Genomic DNA, 24,979 nt, shown 5'->3' on the forward strand with positions numbered 1-24,979 from the left:
GTGGGGAAGTTCTGAACAACAGTTCTGAAGCAAGGGAAGAGGCTGATCACGCAAAGTCAGAACCTTCCTAAATATTTTGAGATCTGAAGGCCAGAACATTACATCTTTGAATTAGTCATCTTGCACTTAGTTTCAGCCATGGTACTATGTTGATCTAACACAGTCAATGTCATTAGAAGGACCTGACATAAGTAGCCACAAAACTAATTTCTAAAAATATTAAATGTGAAGGCTTTTCAGACTTATGTTACCTGTAGTCTTTGAACTATTTTAATTCAATCAATAGAAATTATACCATGACGTACAAAGAACCTGAAAGTTTCTGTTTCAGCTGCCTTGGAGTAGCAGGAGCTCTAAAGACTGCCAATACTGTGATTAATACCGGTGCCTATGCATGAACTTCAGTCTACAAGAGCAAAACACTAAGAGAGTAATACTGGTTCTGTGCCTTCTTGCATAGCCCAAACCAAGATGTCTTTAAAATTGAAGCTGCTGAGGCTGTTCTGAACTTTCTGCTACCCCATTCAAACCACACAATGATCTGAGGGACAGCTGAAGAGGTCTGCTGCTTTCCTAAATCCCATGGCTTCTGGGATGCGATAAAATATAATTTCCTTTATTATTAAGAAGGAGCAAAATCTGTAATTGTGAAAGACTGCAACAGAAAATACAAAGCCCAACAGTGCTTCACTTGGGAAGGAGAGTAATGTGTTAGCTAGCATCAAATATTTAAAAGAGGTGCAGGTAGCTGAAGGCCAATTTGATATGTATGCATGTTTTCGGGAGAGTTTTGTTAAGAGATGGATTTATTTTCACTTCTTCCACCAAACAGCAAAAAAACATTTTACCAATTCAGACCTGAAGGTCTTGACCAAAAGATGCTGCATATCATATTTAGAATTGAACCATAAAGACTCTCCAACTACTCAAATTATTGCAGAATCAGCCAAATTTTGACCCGCTAACCTGGCAACAAGAAATGTAAATGGTGAAAGAACAACAAACAAAAAGCCTCAAACCCCCTTAAACTAAAAACTCCAATGCACTAATGTAAAAAAAATATCTACTTTAGAGGTTATAGCCATTCACACCTCTTCACCTAAGCATACACAGGTATCAACTCACCCAAATCACCACTGGTAAAGAAATTCATTGATGATCCTTAGATGAACCCAGTACTTGAGATATATGACCCACAGAAATTTGTCTATTTCTTGTTGTCATTTAAGTAATAATAACATGGTCTGGCAGAGCTACAGCCTTTACAATGCTCTACAAGTGCAATTGCCCCACCAATGTGTGGCTGTAACCCATAAAAGCAACCTGGTGTCAGAACAAGAATACAAAACTTCAAAATACTTCAAAATACTTCAAAGCCAACAGTGTGCTCCCCTATAGATTTAGCACTACTTAAAAAATACCTTACCATTTCTACTTCAGCATTAACAGCTTTGGGGATGATAAGTCTTTTTTTTCTGTTGTTGAATTAAAGTGGCTATATGCTTGACTTAAGGGGAAACCCAACAGTATAAATTAATTACAACTATCAGATATTAAAATAGGTGGTTTGAGGCAGATGAAAAAAGAATTGCACTACAAGAAAAGCCATTTCACCCAACTAAAACGTAACATCCAAACCAAACCTGAATGGAAAAAAAAAAGGTTCTGAAGAATGAAATACATGCTTGAGACACTTAGATATAACAAACCCTCCTTCTTGACACGAAAATGAATACATCTAAGGATGACTCAGTATTACCTGAACTTCATCAACCAGCAATTCATTCGCTGTAGGATGCAGCTTCATTTTCCAGATGAAAAATTTTTAACAAATTTCTTCCCTCTGCTCCCTTTGATTTTCAGTATATAATAGTCATAGCATTATGTATCTCAGTTCTACTATCACTAGATTTCCACTGTAAGAATAATTTTAATGCTAAAGGATTTTCTTTTGATAAAAAAGAGACTACCAAAAGCTAACAGGTAAGGTGCTGAAAACAGGGCACAGTCCCTGGTATGACTAGGCTCCCCACTGATTTTAGCAGTTTGTGAATTCTGTGTGTATCCAGGAAATGTACCAGAGTAGAAACTTAATGGCTCTTTCCTGGTCACAGAACATTCTTAAGTTTCCAAAGTTTGTGGGCAAAAGAAACAGAGGCAAGACACAATATTGCACATAAGAGGGAACAAACTACTAAGTATATATAAATATTTGCTATGTATTGGACATATTTTCAAATAGCCATGTGCATCAACAGTTTTTTCATGAAATAAATTTAGATTATGCTGATCAAGAAACTGCTCTGCTGCTTAAAAGCTCTCTTCCTATTTTTTTTTTTCAGAGTGAAAAAAATGGAGAAACTGCGAAACAGACCAGCTGGTGGGTGGTAGCCAAATGAAGAGCATCATCATCTTTTAAAACTAGTGCCTACATTCTTCTGCAGCTTGGTACTCATATAATTTCCAGTACTGTAACCTGTTTCCATTTATTTTCCAAATTCTTCACAAGTGAGCCTCTTAAGAAAAAAGAAACCAATTGTACCCCTTTGATATAGGCTTCCAAAAGTCTGAGTGTGATAACTCATCACACTTGGAGGTCCTTGCCACTCCCAGATCTCTCTCACTTTACAGAAGTGAAGTCACACATACAGTGGTGTCAGTGTGGATCAAAGTCAGCAACATGGATTAACCCCTTCAGATGGCCCCCAGAGGTCCCCATACAGGAAGATTTACATCATGACAAGAATGCCAATTTAAAAAGGTGTTTCACAGACAAAAGAGTGTAGCTGTATGCACCCCATGAAGATACAGGATGACCAATTCAATGGGAAAAGCAAGTCGCTTCCTTAATTGTAAGGTAGACTAAAAATCAACATCTCTATCAAAACTAAGAACAGTTGAATCCAAAAATCTCAAGCAGTATTTCCTTTCATTAACACAAACCAAGCATAGTCTGCAGGAATATTCATTTATTTCTTTCAAACACATCATTTTTAAGGCACCCTGAAGGTGTCCTTTCATGATTTTATAAAACCTAAAATTATTAAAACCTTTCAAAACACAGACTCACTCAGGAAACTATGTGTTCTTCTCATAATTCCTGAAGTCACTGGTACTGTAATAATAGCCTGTCAAATGCAAAATGACAGCAATTTCAAAAATGAAGAATGGGCTTAGAGATATACTATGTTTATGAATTTACTTTGGCTGTCATTCAAATATTATTATCATAAAAAAATGAGAAAACCTAAGTCAATTGATCCAAAAGAGACTAATTTCACAAATAAAGTATTTGGAACAATACAGACACTAGTAATTTTAGTGTCCAGTTTTGCTCTGCATCTCTCTAACCTTCAAGTTACTGAAAAAATTTTAATTACCCATAAAACATATCCTGCATTTATTACAGTGACTTAAGACAGATATACTTGGGTAAGTAAAAGAAAAGGCAAAATTGGCAAGAGAAAGTAGAGTATGGACATTTTAAAAGATTTTTTTTTTAAGTAAGCAACTTCCAAAGTGGTGCTTTGAGAAAAAGCTTATGAGCAGCATTAAGATGCACAATTTTCATGTTTTCTACAGTACGTTTTGTAAGTAATAATGATGATTTTTTTGGAAGTTGCTATTTCTATTGAATTATACAAATGTACAAGGATAACAAGCAGGAGGCAATGCATAATAAAAAACTCCCAATACTTCTGGAGCCTGATTCTGCAAAGGTCTGTGATGCTCTTAACTCAAAAAATGCAAGTAGTCACCACACTGAAAGAAAGCACAGAACCAGTTCTAAGTATTTTCAAATACTTTCTTCCATATTGCTTTGTGTACCAATTGTACATGAAATAATGAAAGAGCATGAAATTTTTATTTGTCTTTAGTAACTAAATTCAGCAAATTGGCAACCAAATCAAAGCCACTGTATTAACTTATAAACACTAATAGGGAGCAGTATTTAGCAGGCATGATGGAAGTATCGAGTCATGGGAAAAAGCTGACTGCAGAAAGGGACTGATTTACAGATACCGTAGATTCTTTGGAAGATGTAGTAGGAGGTTGTGCTCTGCTTCATTTCACCAAATTCTCAAACTTGATTTCTATGGTAAAATCTAGTTGTTGTTTGTTTGGATCTTTTTCCACAGACTTTGCAACTTGGGATGACCTTGAAGGGGTAGTCACCATTTTGACTTTCAGCCAGTCCTTACTTCTACCAATGTACGTATTTAAAAATGCAACACGTACTGCAGCCAAATGCATGTAGATCAGCATATCAGGAATAATTACTCACAGAGTATACCTTAAATTTATGGCAAAAATTGCTCTAAGTTGAATTTTATGTATAGCTTTATTTACCTGTCTGCTTAAATAACCAGTGAGTTGGAACCAGGTAAGAGCAGCTTTTAGATATGTTACTGCAGAAAAAGAAAACAAAACAAAACCCCAGAAACAAAACCCCCCAACCAAATCCCAACAATCAAATAAAACAAAAAACCTTACCCCACCTTACTGGCTTCTAGTCTGCTATGAAAAAGGAGAAAATGAGAGAAAATTGTTGCAAGACACATACAGTATTTGGTGAGATCCCATATTAATCCTATTTATTAGTATGAAGGTGAGAACTTGCACTGACTTCCAGTTTTACTATTTAATTTTTTTCACTTCCAAGCTTTACTGAATCCCTAAAGCATTTTGAAAATGGCATGGATTTGAAATAAAGAATGTTTCTGCATGACCTGAACAATAGATTCTTAAAATTATTTAATCCAAAATCAACATTTGGAAGCTATCTTGACTCAGGAGTGACCCACAATAACTGGAAAGCTTAAGATTTTTCACACTTCAAAGTAAAGGCTTTTAATATTTTTGAATTACTTCAACTGCTGAACAAGCCCAACACTAATTTCATCCACACATCAATAAAGTTTAAGTGTTTCATTAAATTTAAATTGCTATTCGTTGTGTAAAGACATTTTAAGCTAATGAAATGTTTTTTATTACAATGGATCTGCTGTACTGTTAGAAGCCGATCATATTTTCCCACTTAAAAAGTAAGACTTCAAGAGCTTGATAACTTGGCTACTGAGAGAATATGCTCCAGGCTGAATTTTGTATAGAAGTTTTGTATAGAAAGCTGAGGCTTTCTGTTACACTAGAATTTTTAACTTAAAAACATGCACACATCCCTGGGCAGAAAGTGTTATGAAGTACTGAGGAGACAGCTATTTTCCCACTGTGCTAGTAGGCCTCTGCAAGTCTGTCCAGTGGCAAGGTTCATTTTGGAGACTGTATTTGCATCAGTGTTTTTAAAATGTTGAAACGACAGCATCCTTAACTACCGCATACATTCAGCGTTTAGAAAATAATAGCTTTTACTACTCCTCTTTCATCTTGAAATCTGTATTGTTTTATGCTTGACCATAGACCCCTTAGGCAAAACTTCAAAGCATAACCAAGAATGTGAACTGACCAGTGGGTTCACTAAGGGCATCAAGGTTATCAACCTGCAGAGTTGTCTGGGGCAAATTCCAGATGTTTTAAGATGATTCCATCTGCACAGGAGGAAGTATAATACTGTACTTTATATGGCCCTTGAAGAACCTCCACCACAAGACACTAAGCACCTTTATCAGGGGAGATCACTCATGGTTATGGATTGTTTCTAATGAGTACCTACATGCTAAAGGTTATTAAGATGAAACCATTCTCTAAGCACAACACTGTGAATTACAGAAACCACACAGGCAGGTACATGCACAGAAAAGTCTGGTTATTTTGATAGAGCTTAGTTTATTTGGACCAATACCAAAGTTTTAACCTGGGACTTTCCATTTAAATATTACACATAAATCTCCAATCCTTAATAATTTGAGCTAGAGGACTATGACTTAGCTACAAACAGCTGCAAACCAACCTCTACTAGAGATCGACCTTAAATGAGGGCCACATTCACCTATGAATAGGTAACAACACCACAATTAAATTTCCCAAATATTAATCATGACCAATAGATGCTTCTTGATCTCACAGTGCTACCATGCACACTGCCTTCTGAAACTGTGACGATGACCCCAGTACCATCTGTGTAAAGATTGCCAGAGGGACTTGGAAACAGTTCTGGGTACAAGAAGAGAGCAGTCCCAAGATCTTTTAGCAGCTAACACTACCCAACTGCATATTCTGAGAGAAAGAGAAAAGCATCTACAATTAGCACACCTGTGGAAATAAATCTTTGAAGGAAGAGAATAAATCCAAGCTAAAAAGCCTAACCAGGAACTCCAGAACAGAGCTGATACCACAGTTTGGGACTACAGCCAGTTCTACTTTTCATGTGACTTACCTTCCCCACTTCACTAGTTTCATTACACCTCAGTTTGTTAAAGATTGCCACAGAAACTACCTTGAGAATTACCAAGGTAATAAAAAAATCTGGTTTCTAAGGGTAACAATTGAAGGAGCAGTCTAATACAGCCCACTCAAAGACCTCATTCACAGCCAAGGTTTGAATGTATTTTGGCTTATAACCGAACTAGTAATCAAATAAAACCAAATAATAGTAATAGTGACTATTGACTTGGAGTTCTAAGCTTTTTGGCCTATGATCTTCTCATACCTCCCCTCATCTCCCTAGTCTTCAGTTCTGGCTTTCAAACCCATGTAAACCAACCCCGTTGAGTTCTTCCTCTCACACACGTCCATCCACTCATTTCTGTTCAGTTATCTAACCTGCAAATCCAACCTGCCTGTGCTCCAAAACTGCTCCCTGCATCATTCTGTAACATTGGGGCACCCAAAGTAATCAGTAAACCTCACAGGAAACAAAGGTGCCATTTGTGCCTATCAAATACAAAATAAACATGAGAACATTCACTATGCCAACAAGCTAGAGCACCGAGTATTGTTTTGGTGATGATACAATTTATTACTACTTTTGTTTTATTGAAAGGGTTGAGGCAGTACAAAACCTGTGTGGGTATACCCTCATTCATGCTTGTAAATAAAGGGTGCTGGAAGAGGGGGGAAAAAATGCTTGCCCTTTCTCCTGTATGCATTATCATTGATTCCAATCTCCAATTAGCTTTCCGCTTTGAGCAATGCAGGGATTAGATCCTATTATCAAAGACAGTCATAAAAATACTAAATGATATTAGAAGATCTTAAGTGTTTCTCAAAGGGTATGCTTCAGGGGCTAAAAAAAGTTTAGGTCTCCTTGTAAAAAAATCAAAACAAAAAAAGATTGTTGACATTAACACATCCTCACAGAGACTGACCGCATAAACTAGAAAATGCTGAACCGATGACAAGTATCATACAACTTCCTACAACTGTCTAGACAACAGAAGAGACTTCTGAGTTGTCAGACATGTCTGATAAATAAATCCTCTGAAGTGGCAATAACTATCATCTCATTCAGGTATTAGAGTGATGTGTAATACCACCAGTTAGAACAGGTATGTGAGCAGACACAATTCTCAAGCTACAAGACTAGGCTGCCATCTGACCAAGGAATCACAGCAAGACTTCATTTTAGAGATACAAAGATGTTGCACTCATGCTCTTCCTATCCCTAAAGCAATATAAATGAAGTCTGGTTTAGGTCTTCAAACTTTTCAAATGAGACAAACACTTTTCCCAAATACGTTATTTCCCTTTTTAAAATACACCTTGCTTAAACAGCCAATTTTCAAATTTGCAGACCACTTTTATTTTGTAGTTTGAGAAGAATGCAGATTTTCCAACTTTTATTGAAAAAATACCGAAGATAAAATGTTTTTTGGAGCTTAATTCATGGAGCTTAATAGTTTTTAGCAAAGCACAGACATACAGACAGAAATGCCACAAGGTATCCTATCAGGAAGTTTGACAGATAAAGCCAAAGAGAAGCTGGAAGAGTGATGGACAGCAGTCTAGTAAACAACTACTGATAGACTTAATAACAGAAAATGCCATAAATCAGAACTGTGAGTGAAGGCAGATCTGTGAAAAGCAAGAGGAAGCATAAGGTATAAACCAGTTAAGTTGCAGATAAACTCTACTGCATTCTTGTACATGTGGAGTCTAGAGGCTTCTGAGACCAGCCAACAAAAACTTGAATCAAAATTAGCAGCACAAAATGTTGCATGCAAGAAGTTGGAGAAGCACAAGAAATTGGCAAGCTGAAGGGCCATTGCCTTCTCCTGTTCTCATCTTCTGCAAGGACATAGAGGGTACAACGTGCATTCCATTTCACCACCTAGAATAATCCTTAAAATTTACAATTCAGACACCAATATAATATGACAACACAATGTTGACAGAAGTGAGAAATAGAATGAAACCTGAACGCCTGAAATTGAAATTCAAGAAAAATTTCACGTTAAAATCGAATAACAAAAATGAAGGTATTTTGAAACATGCATTGAAATTTGTGCTTACATTTCAAGCAGCAAATTAATTTTATTTTACATAAAATGGCAAGGTTACAATATGAGGGCCCCTGGCTTTACAATTTTAGTACATGATTCTGTTCTGTGAAGAATTGTGTATAGTAAAACAAATGCAAGAACTGTAGTCATTCAACACATGGATTGTTACACTTGCTGATTGATCGGTCATTTAAGGATGAATGAATTCAACTCATCCTAATACAAATTTAATTGTTATTTGGTTGGTATTTCCTTACCAGAAGCACGAAACATCCATTTACTAATGTATGTTGCATGAGTAGTTAGCTTGAATGAAAAATAACATATTTTAACTGGACTATTTAAAGACTACTATGTGTTAGAATCCTTGTGTCATAAACAAACTACTGGTATTTTGTAACAAAACCCCCCAAACTGACAAGACCTTTAGCAACTTCATTTGCCAGTGCAGAATACTCTTCTTCCTTAAAATTATATGCAACAGACCTGCAAAACATCATTGTTTTCTTTCTGTTCACGTACATAGTATATTATATCCCTGCATCAAAACACCAGAATTTGGCCTTACTAAAGCATAAAAAGTCAGACAATTCCTAAAGAGAGGACACCAACAGTTTGAGGACTATTGGAGTTCAAAATCATCTACTTTATGTAAGTAAGATAATTCTGAAGCCATCCATTTGAACGGTTAGGAGAAATCTAAAGGGTTACAGAGATTTCAAACAAAACTATTTTGCACATTTCAGTCAAAAAGTAATTGCTTATTTCTAACAAAAAAAAAAAAAGGAAGAAAGAAAAAGAAAATGATTTGTACTATATCCAAATGTTTTTAAGATGTAAATGCACTTGTCATCTTTCATGTAAGCAGGGTGCTGGTGCCCCAAATTAAACAAAAGAAGAAAAGTTAGGGTTGACAAGTATGTCACTGCGTAACTACAAATTAAATATGCCTTTTGATATTTAATTTTTAACTGTTGAGTACCTTTTCATCAGGCTATTGCCATTAGAAGTTTTTTATTAGATTAATAAATTAGACAAATAACAGATAAAAGATGTGACAAGTATAACAAATCTGATTTAGCAGATCTGACGCACTTAATCTTTTACTGTAATAGTGGCATTTGATATATTTGAAATGTTTCAAACAATGATCCCTTAACACACCAAAGAAGAAGAAATTCAGATTTAACTCTGCTATATTCAATTTATGCCAAGTACAGAATGAATATCTAAAAACCACAATCAACTTTCAGTTGAAAGTGCAAAATCACCTAAAACTTTCAAAGCTCTGTGAAATTTTATATACTACAACCCCCCTCCCCAACATCTGACAACACAAACGAAACACAGAAGATACATATTTAAACGAGATTGCTAGAACAGCAGCTGAAAAACTGTATGCTTGTGAACTCCGAGTGAATGCTGGCTAGACTGCACAGCAGCCAGCATTTCAAAATAAGTTATGAAGAGATATTACCGTATCTGAATTCCTCAGAAAAATAAATGAACATCAACCTTTTGTGTGGTAAACAAATCCTCACATACTACAGTCTTTCATAAATTAATATAGTAGTTGCATATGTAAACAACTTAAATACAATCAAACTTGCCATATTATGAAAAGTAATTTGAGATTTGCATGCAAAAGCTCACATTAATAATCAAAAAGACTGAATGCCCACATACCACAACTACCTTTGCTTGTATTGCACAAACAATACACAGAAATTTCTTCTATCCAAATTCAGAGCAACCACCTCATTCCTTCTCCAAAAGTCTACAGCTTTGCAAGTAAAAAAAGATCAATTTTTAATATAAAAAAAATTATGTAAAAATATAAACAAAAAGCTGCCTAATTTTGTCACATGAATAAGACATAACTTATGCTTTTTAAGCTAGAAATAAAAAAACCCCAACAAACACAATTTACTATCAAAAAAGAGAAGTATGAACAGGAACAAAAAACCCCCTTGTATGTTAAACTATCGATTGACCAGTATACACAAAAAACAATCTAAAAACATACTTGGCAACTGATTAACACTATGTTTCCTATTGTTCCTTTCATCTCTTTTAATTATGTTAATAATGTAGAATAAATTAGAACAATGTTTCAAACAAGAGAAAAGAACTAAACTAGATTTCACTGTTGCTGCATGTTAAAATTGAAATCTGTTGTAAAGACTCAGAAGTCTACATTGAAACTAAAATGAAAACTTAAATGAGTTATTTATTAACAATAAATCTAATTAAGCTAATAAAACTGCCTTCTAACACCAGCAGTCACACCTTAGATCAAAATAAAGAGCCAAATATAAAATTACTTTGTGCACAAGCTCTGACATTCAGATCTTTCATACTGAAAAGAGCATGCATGTTGAAAAACTAAACAGTAAAAATTTTAGCACATAGGCTAAATGAAAATTTGCCCCATGCAAACAATTGATCCTTTTTTTATACTTAAAACTGTAACAAAAAGCATATGTATAAGGAAATATCTGATAATTATAGGACAATTGCCTAAATGAGCAAGGCATAAGCTTCTTCCACACTGACAGAAACATGGTACCACACTTGAATAGTATATATTTTTCAAAGCTTCCTCAAAAGACAGGCCTCTTAATTTTTTCTAAATTCTTCTTCAGAACTGTTCATTTAATGTTCTTCTCATTCTTGTATTTTCCTATGAATTTTATGATGCAAGGAAGTGTTTTCCTCAGTACTTACAGACAGATCCCTGCAGAGCTGCCAATGATAAATAGTGTCAAGGTTTTGGGATAAGATTTTTCTGAATGTTCTATACCTTACAAGACTTTAGCTAGTCAAATTAACCATGAATGTTCAAACTGACAGGATTCAAAGAAGGCATTTTAAAGATAAAGACAAAAACGCTTGAGTTATTTACATGACATAGCAAACTCTGAGGACAGAAACCTACCTGCACCATTTTTCCCCACCCAGATTATGCTTTATTCACTTCTCAAATGCTGTAACAGCTCAGGATAGATTTTTGCCTGTATCAGTTCCACTTAATATAAAAACCAGCTGTATTTCCAAATCAGCTGTCATTTTATGTAGCAAGTCAAGTGCACTCATGTGGGAAAAAATATTATTTAAAGATGGAATTATAAATTATTGCATTTGTGTAGTTCTTCTTTGTAGATAATTTTTACTGATATGGAAAAGAAAACAAACAAAAAACCAAATTGGAAAACAGAGAATTCCCTTACTGCATTGGTCTACATGGCTAAACAACAATATTGGCAATAAATAGATGTAATTTCTGTACCGGAAATTTATGTGGATTTGATTAATTTTGCTGATGATATAGACCTTGACTTTTGAAGCCTTGATTCTCAAAAAGAAAATGTTGATAGCGCTGTCAAGGCAAAACATTTAGGCTATTGCTACTTAGTGGTATTGCCTATATATAGCATTGCCTGTAGTGATACTCCAAGTATACAATAATTCATACATAATTTCTGTAAGCTGTGCAAAGAAAGTAATCAGTCATACAAATAGGCTGTTATCCCTAAAGGATGAAAGTGCAAGATTGAGGGGATTTCTTCAATTACACAGCAGCCTCTGGTAAGCTCACTTGTCTAGTGAATATCAGATTTCTCTGTCCTTTTATTTGCACTTCAAGCCTGTCTCTTGTTTGAACAGTCCCGTGCAATCCATTAATTTATCTAAATAAAAATGGATTAATTAATTTCATTTCTAAATCCTACCCTAATTTACGTTTTTAACTTGCTCATCCAGTCCCGGTTTCCTACCTTGCTCCACCTCCATTCCTTACTTGATACCAGTCTTCATGACAAGCTTTTTGTTCCAGTCTCTCCCTCTCTTGCAGTTACACTATTTCCTATCTCAGCATTAGCATCCTCCCCTGAATTACTCCATCTACCCAAAAGCATTACTTCCAATAGCCCAGATCAAGTGTCCTCTGCAGACAGCTGTTCAGAAACAGCCATAGTCTTGAAGCTCTGGACTGGACAGCAAATTCATCACCAGAAAATTCTTAATCTTGTTCCTAACCAAATCATGAGTGTTTTCATATGCACATTTTCAAAAATGTCCTTTGCAAAAGATATATCATGGCATCAACACGCTCCCATTCTGGTGAGACTTTCAGTGGCCAGATGGGTGCTTGAAAGTTTCCGACTGAATCAGGGAAGTTATTTGTCTTTACCTTACCTTTTAAATATGTGCGAATTGGTGTTTTGACCTCTCCTTTCCCTTCAAAAAAAACCCTGATCTTGTCAAAATTTCTCTTTTTACTATCATTAGTACTATTTGAAAGCTAATGCAGAAACAACACATAAAAAAAATCTTCACTCCAAACTCTAATGTCCCAGCAATCATCCAGTAAGGATGCAACACTACACATCACAGATAGCACTACTCAGGAACACAACTGAGGTCTAAAGAGTTTGCCTTGCCATTCTTTTTTTTTAATTCTATTTTTAAAAATTAAGGCTATGAAATTCAAGTTCCAAACCAGGCAAATTAAACAAATAAAATATTTAAATTTTGCAGTTGTAAAGATTACTGAAAACAGATAATAGTTTCTAATATACGATTTTTTCTTAAGAAATCAATATGACACTCTTTAACAAATCCTTGAGTGAACGATGTGTTTGGCTCAAATTAGACCCACTCCCAGTCATATGTATGCTATTTCAGTTTAATAAAGTAGGTATTTTTCATGCTCTTGGAGATTAAGTGTAACATAGAGCTTTGTTTGTTTTGGGTTTTTCTAAGAGGAAAATAAAAAAAAGATAGCATGTCTACTGCAGCATTAAATGCATTGTTTAGATTATGTACAAGTATATTTTCTCAATTAAAATCTTACTGTACAATTTAAAGTTGTTTGTGACTATCAGTTTATTGAAAAAATCAATTATATGGCTGTTGGGTGATCTTTTTTCTTTTTTAAGTTGAATACTGGAAAAAGCCTGATTCTCATATGCCTCACAAAGAGGCTTTTTTCTTCCAGTCCTTTTCAATAATGAAATTCCTCTACCTGCATGAAGAGGTCACTTATTACTCACTTACTAACTTTATCTTCAGAGCACCAAATATTTCCAGGGTCAACGAACCATTGCTATAATCAAACAAACTGAAGGTACTCAAAGTAACTCTTTGTCCAGGTTTTGGCTGGGATAGAGTCAATCTTCTTTCTAGTAGCTTGTATAGTACTGTATTTAGTATGAGAATAATGTTGATAACATAACCACGAATCAGGTGCTGCTGAGCAATGCTTACACTAAGTCAAGGACTTTTCAGTTTCTCATGCTGGCCTGCCAACGAGTGGGTGGGGGTCCACGAGAACCTGGGCAGCTTTTCCTGACTGGCTAAAGGATATTCCATGCCATATGATGTCATGCTCAGTATATACACTAGGGGGAAAGCTGGCTGGGGGCAGACTGGGCATCGGTCAGTTGGTGGGAGTGACTATTTTTCATTTGCATCACTTGTCTTTCTTTCTTCTTCCTGGTGGTTTATTTGTTATTTTCCTTTCCATTAAAATTTGTTATTATTATTATTTTATTTCAATTACTAAACTGTCCTTACCGCAACACACTTTTTTTTACTTTTACCGTTCTGATTTTTTCCCTCACTCCACCAGGGCAGGAGGGGAATGAGAGAGCAACTGTGTGGTGCTTAGCTGCTGGTTAATCATGATACTTTCATACCAATAGTCAACAGAGTACATTTGACAGAGGTTAATTAATCAGAAAGGTAGTTCATCAAGGTGGAGAAGCACAGAAGTGTCTATATGTTCCTTTTTAACATGTCTAGCTTGGGGATTAACAAAAAAATCCCCAAACAACTTTTCTACTATTTTGAATTGGCCAACACTATCATATGTAATCCTAAAAGGGTGTCTCTAATATTCACTGTCATCAATTTTTGCTGGAAAGTTCCGGAGAAAGTAGGTAAACCAACAATAAACAGGACAACAAGAAGGGTAAGGCCCACCTCTACCAGAAATTCAATATTCCCTTTAAACAAAAAAAAGACTACAAAATAATCCTAAAGGCAATGTGAGCCTAGTAAATACATGCCAATGCACTAGATCAAGAAATGAGAATATAAAAAGCTGACACAACTTCTTTGTCTTGGTTAGCTGGTGGGAATCCAAACGTGCCAAGTGAAAACATACTTCAAATATGATGATAAGTTATGAATTATTCAGACACATTTTTGAATGTGCAAGATGAGTATCTAAGTTATTTCCACAGTACATTGTATCACAGAGTATATTCTGAGCACAAAAGTACTAACAAGAGATGGAAGAGACACTTTTCTCTAAAGCAATAAACTCTAAGATCCTTGTGGTTTTAAGCAAACAAGCACCTGCAGCTCTTGATTCACAGATTGCCAGTGTGCTTCTTGTAATTACCTCCATATCCAATTTTTAAATACAGCAGAATTTTTACTAAGTCTGCCATAGACAACTCTATGAAAAAATCAAAACAAGAATGTACAAATTGATTAAGACAAGATCACCTTCAAAATGCCATGTACTATGTCACTGCAACTAATTTCTACTTGGTATTAACCAGGCATATATGCGATAGGGGATTTAAATGTATCGGTTTTACATAGGACAAATTACATGTTCACAGGACCTAAGTGTGCAAAAAAGGCAGACTTATTTATATTATGCTTCCTCAAAATAGAGGATCTTAAAGAATCTGAATAATGACTAACATCTCAGTCATTTTAAACACCTTATACCTGCCCTTCAATGGCAGTTTGCTGAACTACTGTTATAATGTGCATTTTCTCATAATTTTACCTTTTCAGAACTGTAATTACATCTATTATCAAAGTAGCCAGATTCTATTAGAAAACATCCCAAACTACCTCAGTGAATTTCATTAGAAAATAGCAAAGATGGCTTTTATAATTCTTTCTATTATATATAAGCAATGAAGCAAAATAATCACAAAAAACAAGTATTAAAGAGATTATCAATAATGAAAGCAGCTTTAATCATTTGGGGGTATTTGAAAAATGATTTAGGAATTAAGTAAAGTCTGTGAGAAAGAACTCATAATGAGAACATGTCAAAAGTTAAAAACACCGACTAGAAAAAAGTTTTTAATTGTACAGTATATTTTAGCTCCTATCAATCACTGTTAAAATCATTTGAGTTTAATAAGCAGGTATTTACCTGTTGGAATGAGACAATCTTTCCAGTCAAAATATCCTGCATAAATGCCAGGTTCTAATGACCCAACTATTGGATCTGCCTTGAATTCAATGTACATTTCAAATAGTCTTTGATCCAGCTCTTTCAAGGATTCCATACTAACCTAAAAGATTAAATGAAAAAAAGGAAAGAGAAAGAACATGGTAAACAGTCATTAACTAAAAGAATTTAATCACATGCCCAAAAAATTTCCTCATGTCTTCTTTAATTTCAGCAAAAGGCAGCAATTATTGACACATTTCAATTCATAAATATGTACATAAAAACTTAAGAACTTCCATATTATCTGTCCATCCTACCCAGTATAATTTTTTTCCTGATTGTATTCAGCAATAGACATTTTCGTGAAAAACACAAGGAATGCCTAAGCAGGCAGATATCTACTGGCATGATTTTTTTTTCCTGCATGTCAGGAGGTCCTTATCTTGCAAAGTAAACAACTGAATTTTGTGAATGCTTTAAAATATTTAAAAATAAAATTTTCTGTCATTAAACATTAAGATTTTTATGTAATACTTCAGATCTATAAATTTTAATTTTACGATTTCTCAATGTGTTTAAAAAATACATGATTTATTAGAAGTCTCTGTCTTCTGAAACTGAACATATGGACTTCCCCTCTCTACTTCAACAAATCTCTGTACAATAGAACCATAAGCTGCATCACATTAACACCTACAGAATTCTTCTCTTTGACAGCTCTCCATGCATTTTTTTGTAATTCACAGAACTCAGCCACTCTGAAAGCTGAGGGGATATGGATAGTTTGTTAATTGTATCTGAACAACTTTAAATTTTATACAAGGCTTTTTATTAAACAGAGCTTCTACAAAAAAATTCTGTAACGCAATGTAGAACATCAGTACCTAAATACAGTAATGGATGCTATATGCAAATAAAATGAAATTAAAATTAAGATATAAATATCATGTGACTTCTGCTGAAATGTATTTACCTATATAAATAAGAGCTGAAGCAATACAAAAATAAAGCTTTTAAACTAGTGTTCATTTTCCTCAGCAATTAGGGGAAAAGGCACACACGCACACGCACGCATATATATGAACAATAATTTCCAGAAGTAAAGGGGTTTAAAAGTGAGGTCTGCTTTAAAAGCAAGTCTCTAGATCAGACTGGGGATTCAGAAGAAGAAAAGACTCCTTACCATTCCTTTCTAGGGATTTAATACTGCAAACTGCAAAATAAGGGTTGAAACTTATTACTACAGGCATGTCTCTAAATTGTGTTCTATTCTGGCATGCCTACATTATTAAATGAAGAGAAAAAGGAACTGCAATATTTGAGTCAGGAACAGAGGCAGAGAAGTCTTCAGGAATGAGATCACAAGGGTAAGGGAAAACAGTTGTTACTGATGAAAGTTGATGTTAGGAAAGTTGGGATGGTGAAGTAGGTGCTCAGAAACAAGACACACCACAACTTTCCTGCTTTTCTAGGTGATGAACCTTCTTTGATTTGCACACAAGAGGATCTCTATCCCAAAGGCAAGCTTTCTATAAGGCATGAGAAGATCAAGGCTATTTTCTTCCTCTTTTCCTTCTACCTGACTGCCATTTTAAAAGAAGAACACATTTTAAAAGGTACAGAAATCTTGCTCTTTTTTCCTCTTACACAGGTTTCAAGACATTTCTCACTTAAATTTCTTATGATTAGGGAGAGTAACAACCCTTAGACCATTCCTATTTAGCTTTGAACTAGGGGGGAAAAGTAAGTTTGAGTGCCAAGTCCCTGGAAATATGCACCCATTCAAAGAATCTGTAAAACAACTGCTTCAATGTTCCTTAGCAAAGTGTTTTAGAATTAAGGAATTCCACCGTCCACTTCTGCAGCCATTCACTAAAAAAGATCATCTGCACATTCAGTACAGGTTTTTTTGTTTAATACAAGTTATCCTCAACCTGTTTCAGGTTCAATACACAATTAAGATAGTGGTAACCTGGTTTTTCAGCTGGTGGAAAGATTGCAAGAAAGAATGAACAATTAATCTGAAAGTATTTTGAGCCCAGGACTGGGGGAGAGAAGCAGCAGAAGTCCTTAACATCAACCATCTACACCCATTTTCCTGATCCTTAAGTGGGTTTAATGCTCACAAAAATTATACGATTCTCACATTGTTTGTCTTTCTGCTATGAACATTCCTGTGATTACAGTTTTCAATTCTTGCATTAAAGTCATTTTGAGCCTCTACCCCTCTACCTTATCTAATTATCCAGAACTGTGGAAACAATTTTATTCAGAAGCTTAATCAATAAGCTTGGATGAATTTTATGGAATATATCTTTTTTTCCACTTCCTAATTGAATAAACTGATGATAAAAAGTTGAATTAAAGAATCTCCACAGAGAAGTACAAGAGTCATGAGTATGTGCCAAGGTAGCATGTGCTAAAAGCACAGTGTAATGTTTGGCTGCTTTATGTAATTTTGTATTTGGAACACTAAGAAAAAAAATTGAAATAACCATATAGAATGTAAGGAAATGTTCTTGGCTACCATTTTATAATTTCTGTACTTCAGAATATTAGATAATAATCACTTCCCTACTAACAAAGGCAACTTTAAAAAGACCAACCCAATGTAAGGATAGTTTTTTCCTAAAACACAGTACAAAATTCACTTTAAAATTAAATTTATAAAGCTGACAGAATTTAAAAGTATAATTTAATTTCAGCCTTCTCAGATAAAAACTAGTCTTTAAAAAAAGTTTGCCAATTCTTTATTACAATTTTTTAATCTAATATTTAAATAAATTAAAAACTTTCAGAAGTTTAGGTGACAGAACAAAAAACTGAAACTATCAACCCACCCCTCTAAACATCTGTGAGCTTCCATTGTCATTAAAAATAAAGGGCTCAAAAACTGCCCTTTTGTGATGACTATCTAATTAATCTAAACCCTCCCAGCTGGCATTACCAACTGATGTGTCCCATACATGCAGTATTGCACCAGTCACAGCTTTCAAAGGGTTAACAGAGACTGGAAATTAATCTGCCATTTCAACACCTGAATTTGGTAATTTCTAAACATACCAAACTTTTAGTGGCACTACTTTGATGTGGCTGTGCAAGGCAGGGTGTTGAACACATACATAACAGATGTCTTAGCTGCTTATATACACAACACTAAGTGTACCGAGCTCAACTCGGTAGCAAAAAATGGCACTATCCAGAGTAATTTTCTATATTGTGCTAACCATACAAATCACAGCAATCCCTTTCAAATGCTATTCAAAACTATTTAGGCTGTAGAAATTCAAGCAACATTCAGGCATAATGGGACTAAGTATGTACTACATAGTTGAACAATCAATTTGAGTGAAATACTGTACTCTGTACTGGAAAAGATAACATTTTACTTCCAATCAACAAATATTTCTGTAAATAAACTAGCTTTATGGTCCTAAGGATTAAGTCACAACATTTCTCATAAGAAGTGATTAATCTTTACAAAAAGGCAGGAAAATGAGACAGCTACTGCCACCCACTTTGACATTTTCATTCTTTGAAAAAGAAAAAACAACAAAAACCCCCCCTAAAACACAACAAAAAACCCGTGAACTAGTTTATGAACAAGAGCTATCAGTAATGCAGATTTCCAGAAGAAATAATTTATCAAGTATATTCCTGAGATAACAATCTTTTACTCTCCGCATTGAGAGAACACAGTGACATTAAACAGCTTTACTAAGAAATCAGATAAGCTCTGCCATTGAACACACAAGTCCTGAACAAGAGCTCACATTTTCTACACCAGCTACTTAAGCCCTGTAAGAACACACAGAACCATATCCTTGTTGTTGTTGTGTCCAACTGATGCTTGGAGCCCCACCCATTTATGGAAGGCTCACCCAAGAGTCATTTTGGATGTCTGGACACTTGCACCTACTTTCCACAGAAAGTAAACCAAATAAAAATCTTCAAGCAATGCTACTTCATTCCAGTGCTCTCACTTACTTGAGTTATTTTATCAACACCTTGGAAGCCATGTTTCTCAAAGTGTTCAGCTATATTTAGGAAGGTATGACGTTCCAGGTAACGGCAGTTACTAAGCGCAATTAAAAGTCTCTGCTCCTAAAAATTTAAGAGAAGAAAGAGTATACCAGTTAAAAAAAGAAGTATCAGCATAACCAACACTGTAAATGTATACAAAGTACTTTACTGACTCTCTTTGCATAATAAACATCCTCATAAATAAAGTGGGGTATGAAAATACTTTTGTCAATAAACTACTGAGAACTGAATGAGTATCAGGTATGATGACTGAACATGCTTCTTCTTATAGGATCCGGAGCATTCATTGGAACAGTTGTGACTAATACAGAATTGTGGTTAAGACTTCTTTACAAAAATTAGGTTTGGACAGCTTTCCAGGAAGCTGTTTCTGGATTTTACTTTGTTTCAAGAAATACACTAAGAATTATGACCATCATAAAATCAACTGAAGATCATCTTCACTTTCACATGAAGCTGGCTAAAACAAGAGAAGCAGGTACTGAACAAATGCACTCAACTACTCTAAAATACTAGAAGGCTCTGAAGTACGTTATATAATTTCAGCAATTGGAAGAAATTCTAGGTGGTTATAACTTAAGTCTGTTCTTCAATGATTTCTTTAACTACAAGGGAGGCAAATACATTCTGGAGTTGAGATATCACAACTGTCTTTCCCTGATCTTGATATAACAAGATACAGTTTCCAAGCAAAGAACCAAACAAGACAGAACAATTTAAATAGGTTGGGTCTTGCCTCTTCCTCTCTCCTTTTGATTGCAAACTATTTTTCTACCTCAGATAAAAGTTAAAAATCAACCGAGAAAATATTTTGAAAACAAAATTATCTGACAATGAAGTCACCATAACAGCACTGATCTGATTAAAAATTGTATTGGTTTTCAGACCCAGAACTCCTGACAGTTTTGTATTTCACTAATATGATGACTAGGACTGAGAGTTGCCTTCTACTCTAAGTTATAATCAGTCAGTATGCAGACTATTCGAAAAATGAGAATTTAAAAAATGCAGTGACCAATCTTACTCCAATCCTTCACTTTCTCTGTTCTCATTCAAGAAAGAGAAGACAAAATGTCTTGTGATTTACATAAGAAAATGATACCATGGAACCATGAAAGCCAGACATTGTCTAAAATGATAATTTCTTTTTTTTTTTAAGTGTTTGTACCTATGACATATGGGAAGAAGCCACAGCCACAAGTTAACAATTAATATCAAATCTTATGTGTTGCAAGAATAAAATGATATAAAGAACTAATTATTATAGTCTACAATTATTATATTATATTATACAATTATTGTATTATTATAGTCTACAATTCAGAAACTTGCCCATATTTGGCAATCTGTGATTCTTTATTGTAGCAGAAATTCTTATTGCTCTTGTAAATTAGGCACAGTTGGGCTTCTGACAACATTTAAAACCTGTACTAAGGAATATTAATTTCAGAAGAGGTTCTCATAGGTTTCTTGCAGGTGAAACCTACATTTTTTCATCAGCTGCTTAACTGGAAGAAAGTGCATTCACCAAAGTGTCAAGAATATTAAAAATCTTTTTCCAACTTCCTAAAACCCCAAAATCAAACAAGCCAAACAAATAACCAACACTTACTCTCAGTAAATTTTCTGGGGAAAACTGTATTACTGAATATCTGTATCTTCACGGGTTCTAAAAAGTAACTAGTAATCAGACTGATTCTAATCTAAAACAAGCTCATAAATCAAAAGTCAAATCCTCAGCTGACTTAACGCCAGTGCAATTTTCACTGGTTTCTGTGACACCATTTTAGTTTCTGAGGACTCACTTTCAAATATCATTTTCATGAGTTATCTTAACATAGTACACTAAGATACCATAAAAACCAGTGTTTTCAATAAGAACCTTATAGCCTTGTATTTTCTCATGCTGATGTGTCTAGGAAATGCCTATAGAATACAAAATTGTTCTCTATAAAAAAGGAAAACGAAATAAACAATATTTATAAGAGCATAACAATAAAAAAGAGCTACATCCCTGTATCTCTGAGAAATACTTTCACACCAGCTTTTAGAAATAAAAGCCAAACTTACTGAAGAAAGACTTGACTCTTCATGAATGCTTCCAAACAAATCCGGAGATGAAACATCAACTGAAAGACTAGGAATTTTGGTCAAAAAGTAAGCAGTATAGTGCTTTTGATTATTTGATACATGGTGGATTCAAATGAACAGGAATGAAATGGAATCTTGTTTCAAACCCCTCTTACAACAGATAACAAAGCAGCCCGTGTTCAATTTTTCCAAGATGCCCACAAAGCCTGCAGGAGGAGCTTGGTGGTCTGATAGCACCATTCTAGCTACAGACCTTTCCATTCCTTCCTAAAGCATTTTTCTTTTCTATAATTTCTCTGTTTTGCCACAGATTCTGTTTTTACACCTATCCAGCCAATGGTCATCTGAGTAGGAAGAAAAAGAAATTGCATTAAAACCATAGTTAATTTGCCCTTTCTAATGCATATTGCTCTATTTGCCAAGTCTCTGGCTTTTCACAAACAAATGTTTGTAACTCCTGGAAGCTCAGGCTACTCTGACTTGTTTTGACCTCTAAAGTAAGTGGCTCATAAGCATTTATTGAACAAACAACTTTCATGAATTTAGCAGAAATACCAATAGAATCAGTAAAAAAAAACAAGGGAAGAAAAGATAGGCAGGGGATGTTTCACCATGACTGGACGTTACTTAGTGACAAGTGCAACTGGTTCCATGTAAAGTCATGTCAAAACCAACACATTGCTTCAACAGCTTCTGTCACTGAATAAAATGGTATAAGTACTGTAATACTGATTATCTTGTACAATCTTTATTACATGATGCCACACAACTTTTTTTGACATAAAAAGTACCCGCTCTTATTCCAAAGCATCACTACTCAGAGGCAAAAGCATTCACAAGAAATATGAAATACAGAAAGGATAAAACCACACCCCACTGAAATTAAAGACTTGCATCCACAATTTCAGAATACTACACACAAATCCTGTTTCTTTTTACTTACTGTGATGTATCTATGTCACCATCAGGTTTGGTGCTCAGTTGTTCCAAACAGTCTATAAAGCCCTAGGAAATAATAAAGCACGATCTAAATTTCTTGGCAGAACTAAAAAAAGTTCTTAAATTCACTTTTACTACAGTCAATAAAAGCAGAATAATCATCATCACCTTTTTTTGTCTTAAACCTTACATAAATACAGTAACATTTTAGTTACTACTTTTGAATGAGTATTTTCTATTTTGTATGCATCATAGTTTACTTGTAGGAAAACACAGTAATTTTCAATACTGGTAAGTCATTTTCATGATGCATGTCTAAAATGATGCAGTGATGATCTGCTGATTAGCATGGTTAACAGTTTTCACATGTTCAGTCTGAACAGTGGATCCCAACTAAAAATTGCAGAAGCCTCACTAGAATCCTTTTATTGCTTTGGCTCATGATTTCTTATTTGAGGAGACTATTAAAATGCTTGAGAAACCGAAAGAATGCTATTACCTAATTTCAAATCAATTAAAAAAAATCCAATTATGTTACAAAGAACACTGTTTTCTGATACAAAAATTAAAAGCCAGATCTTCAGCTGATGAAAATCAGCATCTCTCCTCTCACTGCAGCATATAGATGTTAGATGGCATCAGGTCAGCATGTGTCAATTGTCAGTAAAATCTTGAACAATCACATTCAGTAAAATACTTGAATATGTCACTTACCCTAAGAGGATTTGCCATCACCAGATTTAGCTAGTAAGCTCTACCTACTTTTAAAGTCAAACATTTCTCAGCATGCCTGAGTGTACCAGAGGAATAACACAGTCATCAACTTAAGATACCTTTCGGGAGGTGGATAAGGTACAACGCACACATTTTTGATGGTCATTTGTTTTGACAATTTCATACTTCAAAGTGCTCAAGTTACCTGCATGATCCCAATGCTTAGCTGGCACACATCCTCCTGTGTTTTCTGCTGTTGGAAAACCTGCAGATGCAAGCATATTATTTCAGCAGAACAGCTTCACATGGCATTATTCTCAAGGAAGGCCTGAGTAACTTATCCCTAAAGAGATGACACAATTAAAGGAATGGCTGCTGGGACACTGTTTTCTTATGCATCAATTTCAATTTTTCTCCATCCTAAAGATGGGAGAGAGAATACAAGTCCCAGTAAACAGTTTGATAAGCATGAGGAGATAACACAGTAAAAAGAAGGAAGAGCTTGTACACGTGATATGTGTCATTGTTGGCTAATGGAATTGCAGCAAAAACTCCCAGGATATTTCAAGGTCTTTATGTCCTAAAAAGAAGGATTCATCATGCAGTTAAATTCACTGCAGATTCTTTTCAATAATGTTCATTAAGAAAACAGACAAGCTAGTCATAAAGATTAATGTGAGGAGAGAGAAAAAAAACCAAGAGAGTTTGAAAAAGTGTTAAACTCCCTTACAACACTGAAACCTGAAAGAAAACATCAATGTTTCAATCAATCAGGGCCTCAAGGCACTGAGTAGAAGGGGACAAAAAGTTGAATTTAAGTCCTTCAAGTAATTTGGATCCAATACTGAGTGAAGAGTAACTCCTAGGAATGGCCTCTCCCTTTTTTATTTTAGATTCAATGTCTACTGCTATCTGAAAATAACATGAGTAGCACTTTTTTTCAAAAGAACAGCTTTAAGGATTTAAATATAGCTTCAATATGCCCCATACACACAAATTACCCTTAATAAAGGAAGCACAAACATAAGTCTAAAACCTAGCACAAGTGAAAAGGTGTACATGGGAAAAAAAAAAAAGAGGAAAGTTATATCCTTGGATCATTCTCTGAAAGTTCTTTTAATATAAATTACTACTGGTTTCAGAAGAAGGACAAAAATGAAACCATAATTCAAAACTTACACTGGCTTCTCCAGGTTTGCAGTCCAGCACAGTTTTAAGAGATTGCAAGGAATGAATAATGCACTGTTCAAACTGGGATGGCTGAAAGTCAAACAAGTTGTTAGCTGTAGATATGCATGCTAAATATACACTACACAAATACATAAAAACTTAAAAGCTATATGGTAAGCTCTCTATTTCCAAATGATCCCAAATAAGGGGTGGGGGGAAAAAAAAATTCACACTTCATATATTACCAGAGGATCCTTTCATAGTGATACACTTCTGTAAGTAACTTGTCTACAGAATTATTACCATAGATCAATGTACATTTTTTTATCCGAATGACAGACTTTAACACCAAACAGCCTCATATAAAAGGCTCATGAAAGCTTTTTAGAGCTGTTTGTAGCCTTACAGATGCCTG

General features: G+C 34.8%; 1 protein-coding gene across 1 annotated transcript in view; it reads right to left on the reverse strand.

The window, feature by feature from the left end:
- EXOC2 (exocyst complex component 2) overlaps positions 1–24,979 on the reverse strand; it is a 114,060-nt gene that overhangs the window by 20,240 nt on the left and 68,841 nt on the right. Inside the window, exons 17-22 of the mRNA XM_008637081.2 lie at positions 24,574–24,654; positions 23,600–23,659; positions 22,685–22,746; positions 21,721–21,787; positions 19,594–19,710; positions 15,586–15,727 (exon numbers count right to left, since the gene is read on the reverse strand). Coding sequence (XP_008635303.1) covers positions 15,586–15,727; positions 19,594–19,710; positions 21,721–21,787; positions 22,685–22,746; positions 23,600–23,659; positions 24,574–24,654 — 529 coding nt within the window. The remainder of the gene's footprint in view (positions 1–15,585; positions 15,728–19,593; positions 19,711–21,720; positions 21,788–22,684; positions 22,747–23,599; positions 23,660–24,573; positions 24,655–24,979) is intronic.

The sequence above is a fragment of the Corvus brachyrhynchos genome, unplaced genomic scaffold (assembly GCF_000691975.1).
Source record: "Corvus brachyrhynchos isolate BGI_N302 unplaced genomic scaffold, ASM69197v1 scaffold237, whole genome shotgun sequence".
Classification (NCBI taxonomy): Eukaryota; Metazoa; Chordata; class Aves; order Passeriformes; family Corvidae; genus Corvus; species Corvus brachyrhynchos.